Source organism: Prosopis cineraria, unplaced genomic scaffold (genome assembly GCF_029017545.1).
Source record: "Prosopis cineraria cultivar Desert tree isolate PC_DT_omini unplaced genomic scaffold, ASM2901754v1 PC9, whole genome shotgun sequence".
NCBI classification, from domain to species: Eukaryota; Viridiplantae; Streptophyta; class Magnoliopsida; order Fabales; family Fabaceae; genus Prosopis; species Prosopis cineraria.
Genome location: NW_026555340.1, coordinates 25,706,537 through 25,712,838, shown reverse-complemented (window position 1 = coordinate 25,712,838; position 6,302 = coordinate 25,706,537). Strand labels below are relative to the sequence as shown.

The 6,302-nt window shown below is 35.5% G+C and overlaps 1 protein-coding gene across 1 annotated transcript; it reads right to left on the bottom strand.

The window, feature by feature from the left end:
- Positions 1 to 5,302: 5,302 nt before the first annotated feature.
- LOC129320744 (uncharacterized) lies at positions 5,303 to 6,014 on the bottom strand. The gene has a single exon (XM_054966324.1). The coding sequence runs from the start codon at positions 5,824 to 5,826 to the stop codon at positions 5,512 to 5,514; it is 315 nt and encodes a 104-aa protein (XP_054822299.1). The 5' UTR covers positions 5,827 to 6,014; the 3' UTR covers positions 5,303 to 5,511.
- Between the last annotated feature and the right edge of the window lie 288 nt (positions 6,015 to 6,302).

Genomic DNA, 6,302 nt, shown 5'->3' with positions numbered 1-6,302 from the left:
AAAGGTGCAAAAACGGTGCGTTTTGATGGCAAGTTGGGCCTCCGTCGGTCAATTTCAATCAACAAATAAATCGGTGGATGAGTTTAATGGAAAAAAGACATATTGATATGACTGTCTTATTTTGTATAGTGCGATGCTATTTGCCTTTATCCAAAAGTGGTCCTCATACCTCGACTTCTTCAAAATATCAAACACGCCCCAAAAGTGAGTCATCTTGGATCCTGACATTGTAATTTTCTTCTTCTTTTTTTTTTAAAAAAGAAAATGAATAAATCTATTAGTAAACATAAACATGAAAATAACCCAAGTCATGCATTCAGATTTGAATTTTAACTTGCTATTAAGTTTATGACTCTTGTCTACCACAGAAGTTTTATACATTTCTTTTTTTTTTCTTGCATGGATTAAATTTTATTATTATATTGATATTAATTATAATATTGATTAAAAATGTACCATTTAAATGTTAGGTTGTGCGTTTTAGGATTATTTAAAATTTAAAATTACATAGGATGGAAATTATTAAATTGTAGACTCCATTCTTCAGAATTTAAGGGGAGTCAACAGCTGATAGTACTTTTTTTTATTATTATTATCGATTTCATATAGCTGATATTTAAAGAAAATGAGATATATACAAGTACAAGCATGAAAATTTGTTTATTTCGAAATGTAATTGTTTTATATCGTGATTCAACAATCTGATTAGTAATCCTTTTTGGAAATTTACGCAGGTAAAGAGATGCCAGTACACGAACAGTGTTGCCAAAATTGATTACGCTTTATACGAAAGATGATAATGAAATTTACGGGCTTTTATTTGATTAGCCGACACATTGACTTGGGCCGATATTTTCGAAGAGACCAAATGGCAAAGTGATCTGCAGAGGAAAGTAAAAAAAATAACTTTGTATTCACTAATGAGAGTTGGGCCTAGCGATATGAGTTAGTTCATCATAAAGTGATAAATCAAGTGTTGAATTCTTATTATGAGAGATACTTATATTTAATATTTGTTACTGTCTCAAACATAATTGCATCCGAAAAAACAGCAACTATGATGAGGCGCATGGAATGTATTATTAAAAAAATAGTTATTGATTTTTAGATAATTTTTTTATATCACTGTATTTAGTGTATCAAATGGATTGTAATAATAGAAGCAATCACAAGGAATCGTGAGAAACTAAATAAAAATATGTTGAGCATCAACTTGAAATTTAATACGTATCCAAGAGAATAAAATAGGAATATATCAAAACACCAGCTTCGCTTGCAGGATTTTATAACAACACACAAAATTAGACAGGGCAAATCAGTCAGTACTTACAATCTTCTCATTTTTCTGGTATTAAAAACAAGTTGAAATCACCTTAAAAATTAGCAGGTTGAACCTGCAACCTCTCACAGATACGAATCAATCTATCAATCTAATGTCACTAAGTCATAGGGCATAGGCAATCTTTTTGCTTTCTAGTTTTCTTCTTCCTGCTATTTTAATTTTGACATCTTGATTTAAGCATGTTTCTTTTCAAAGGATCAAATATAAAGACCCGGACACACGGATAAATCTACCCTTTCTCGTATAAAAAAGAGAGAAGGACGAAAAGCTCTTGACATTTCAGACACGTTTGGGGTAATTCCCCTCTCTTTTTTAACATATATAGGCTGCTCCAAAGGATGAGACCACCTAAATTGCCTTAGTTTCTAGAAGGGACTATGATAATTATAGTTTAATGATTTCTTAGTTACTTCAGCCAACGAGGTTGGAATGGAATTTCTGCTAGTCAATGACTTGTGAACCGGGACAACCAAAGCAGAAGAAAACACAAACTTGGCTTCTTAAAAATGTCCCCCTTTTTTTCGTCACTGATATGGGATATGTCTTGTGCGATATTTTCTCTGCGATGATAGAGTATAATGCAAGAATTGAACCTTGTTCCTAAACTAGAGGAGTCACCTGCAGGAATTGAACCTAGGACATCTGAATCAGTCAATCCTTAACCATGTTTGATTTCAGCCTATGCTCAAACTCAAACGGCTCCAGAATCCAATGTTCTGTCAATCCAATTCCCATGATTATGAATTATTCCAACAGTACCCCCATTATATTGGCATTCTCTGCGTTTGGAATCACATGAGAGCAAGGCCAAAATCACGTTTTGATAGAAGCAGCTCAAAGTCAAGGTTTGCTTATGTCAAAACCACGTTCTAGCCCTACCCAAAGTGATTCCAAACACGCACGTTTCATGCTTTTCAAAAGTGAATTTAGAAACAGTTATTCTTCATATGGTTTAGAACTTTAGGTCATGCCAGAGCCAGACCCTTGACAGAGTTGACACCATCCCTGCAAACCAAGGCTGATATTGTGATACATATGATGGTGATAATAACATATTGCAAAAAGAAATTGTGTTTCTATTCTCTCTTCATCAGGTCTCTATAACTCAGCAGAATATACAATGGCTTTTTTCTGTGCAATTTTCAGAAGACAGGGCAAGCAAAGTACAATCATATCCATATCATAACACAACCTGAAGGACTTTGTGGCTACAAAAACTTGTGCTCTTTCTATTGTTTTTATCATCACAAGGCTCACTGGTAAGTTTGCCATCAGTTTCTATGAATAGATAAAACAGATAATAAGAAAATCCTAGCTACACCTGTGACTGACTTCTCTTGAACACAGTGGTTTTAAGGAGAGAAGGGGACTTGGAAGCTGTTGCAGAAACGGAAGCATGAGATATGAATGAAGCTTTCTTGGGGAAAGAGACGAGTCTTTGCAGAGAGCAAGCACTGGGGCAGATGGCCTTCAAGTTGTGCAATGCACAGCCACAGTTTTTATGGTATGGCCTTCTCTCAACCTCCATGTCTTGCATGGAAATGCTTCCATTGAAGACACTCTGAAGCACCATTTGAGCTGCTCCAGTGGCCATTATTCTCCCCTCTTCAATCTTCTGCGCAATGTTACCCCCCCTCCTCAATATATATATATATATATATAGATATGACCTGTGAATGTAGAAAAGGAGAGAAGGGTTGGCTCAATATAATGCTTCCTCGGAGATTCCAAGAAAACTTTAGTATAGTGTTCAAGAAGACAAGGTGGTGTGTCTTGTTGTGTTTCTTGTTGTTTCGGGTGGATGAAAGTTTGAGGAATTCAATGTAACAAGTAATGGGACAGGCATGGAAATCTCAGGAAGACAACAAAAGTCTTGAATAAATCGTTAAAGTGAATGGGATTTTAAGGGAATTTTTTTTTAGTGGGTTACTTCTTCTGAGCACCAAGCCATCTAGGTGTAATGCATCTGTGATCTGTGTATACTCAAGTATGACTCTGTTTGTGGTCCAAGATGATTGTGCTTGTGGGTCAATGCCAGTTCTAATTAGTTGTGCAACTTGATTCTCTATTGTGTCACTCCAAATAGGATTTAATTGAAATACTATTCTGGTACTATTTATAACCTGTTTTACAAAAACAAAAAGTGATCCTAATTTTAAGGTGATAAATAAAAAGGTTAAAAAAAAATCTTCTAGCTTTGCCCTTTAATATAAAAGCATTTGAATAAATACTAAGGTCACTCGTCATCTTCATTTAATTAATAAAAATATAATTGAAAAGTTGAGATGTTTTTAACAAATAAAACAACATAATAATTTTTTTAAGCACGTGAAATTTATAAATAGAAAATATACTTTATAAGTGGAGATTCTTGTAATGAGATTTGAACTTCATTATGACATTTTCATGCATGGAGTAGCAGGAGAGCATTTACTTGTTTCACTGCCAATCCCTTTTTAAGAATTTGGAGTCAAAATATTATGTTATAGTTTACATTTAACTTTATCCATAATTGGGGGGAGATAAAAAAGCTGAATTGATTTATAAGAAGTGAATAAAATACCAAATCTATTGTATTTGACATGGCACAACAGAACATCCTAATGCTTAAAGTTTGCTGATAATCTCTCAATGCAACACTTTCCTTGATTGTTCTAAGCATTAATGGAGTAATGTCAATTGAGTTTAGCACTCTAAATCAATTATATATATACATATATATTAAAGGTGAGTTGGATTACTGAAAGGGTCAACAACTAAGAAAAGAAAAAACCTTGTTTTGCACTACTCCAAGGGATTGTCTATAGTAATTGCACTAACACTGGTAGCGGTGGTGGGGAAGAGAAGCAAAATCTATCTGTTTTTTTATTTTTTGGGCCAAAGCAATGTGACAAGGGAAAGATCTCATGCCAGCTGGACAACACATTAAACTGGACAACAAGTCAAGAAAATAATTACTTTTGTTTTTGCCATAGATATTTTTTAGCCATAGATATTTAATATTTACAGATGTTTCAACGCTTTTTTTTTTTTTTTGTTTTGCTTTCATGCCATGTGGGAAGGGGGAAGGATATAATGGAAAGAATTTTTGTAAATATTATCGTTCCATAAAATTTTATTTTATTTTATATGATTGTGTGAATGACAATTTATTTCGGAAGTACTATAATCGTAATATCTCATTTGGTTAATATTCTTAGCAATGAGTTGATCAATTATAATTAAACTGTTAGCTAATTTTTAACTCGCAAAGTATATACCTTACCTGTGATTCAAAGAAGAAGAAGAAGAAGAAGAAGGGAAACACATGACCATATGATAGAAACCAGAGAATGGCTAATTTTTCTCACTTAATTGGTTTTTGTTAATATAGTCTCTTCTTCAAATGCACACATTGATAAACTTTATTAGAAATTTTAGGTTAAAACTTAAAAATTGCAATTCATGGATACAGATCAGAGTTGGGCAAAGCATCCCTTGTCGCCCGCTCTTTGAATTCTAATTTCTCCACAATATATTGATGATTAGGTTCCGAGGTCGGTGCATTTAATAAATCTGTTGCTAGCCAGTAGCAACATTATCACATGAATGACTCATCTTCCATGATCGGATAACATTCTTTGATATAATCAAGAACCCAACAAAAAAAAAAAAAATCCAAGATCCCTTCTGAAATCAAGATTCAGATTGCACTTGCAATTTTAGGTTTCATTAGATTCAATCCCAACCTTGGAAAGCTTCCTAAATCCTAGCTTCAAAAGTTCTGTGCCAGTGTCCTCTCCCAACGGCTCAGAAACTTATTACCTTCATGCGTGCCCAAATTGTCTTTGAGGTTTCGACGTTAAGAGGCGTAGAAGATACCGTTTGATCATCAGAAAAATTTACAAGAAATCTTAGTCAACTTCTTAATTGGGTTGTTCAATGCATCTTTAATCGAGAAAAATGGCATGAAAAAGCCAATAAACAAATGAAAGAAATTCCATTAGCATCTCTACAAGAAATGGAATAGTCAGATATACAAACACCACCAAACTTTAGATTCCCACAAGAACCCTTCACAACCTTACATATTGATCCAACTTCACTTGCTATTACAAAGATTGAAACGAATTAAGACCTAAACTGAACAGAAAGAAAATGATACTAAGCAGAGAAGTTAATCTCGAACCTTAATTCACAAAACCTTTAAGATTCTCCTGCTTTTGTAGCAGATCTACGAAACCCAAGGGAGGCCTTCCCGAGGCCGGAGAAGAAGACGGTGAGTAATGAGCAGAGAAAGCGGCCATGACCAAGCTGCCTTCACTCCACGACCTCCGTATCGGATAGGAAACATTGCCACAGACCGGCGCCTTGTTGGCGGAGGATTTGCCGTCGTGAAGGGCGCAACCACAGTTACGGTGGTAAGGCCGCCGCTCGATGCCGTTGTCGAAGCCAGAGAGGCAACCTTCGAAGAGGCACCGGAAAACACCGTCGGCGGCGGCCATATCCCCTCGCCAACAAGAAGGTGGGTTTACGCTCTCTCTAGAACTCTCTTATCAGCTCTCGAGCTTCTGTTCTTCGAGGACAACGCTCGCGGTGGGGGCTTTGGGTGTATATATACACACATACACACACAATAATCAAAAAATGTCGATGGTAGATTTATACAGTGCAGGCCAGCGCGTGTGTGTGAGTCTGTGAGAGAGAGAGAATGAAAAAGAAAAAAAGAATAAATTTTTTGGAAGGCAACGGAAAAAGTATCGTCGTGGGCGGCGAGCGGCATGTGCGTATGACGAAGGGAAACCGTGTGTCGTGTTGTGCGTCTTTTTGAAGGACACACTTTGCGCTTCTCTTGTGGGGGCGTGTTAGGCCTCCTTACTCCAAACTAATTTTCACCTAAATAAAAATGCCTCTTATAACTTAATGAAAATATTATTTCCCGTAATTATTCATGGAAAAATCAATTTATAGATTCTTCTAA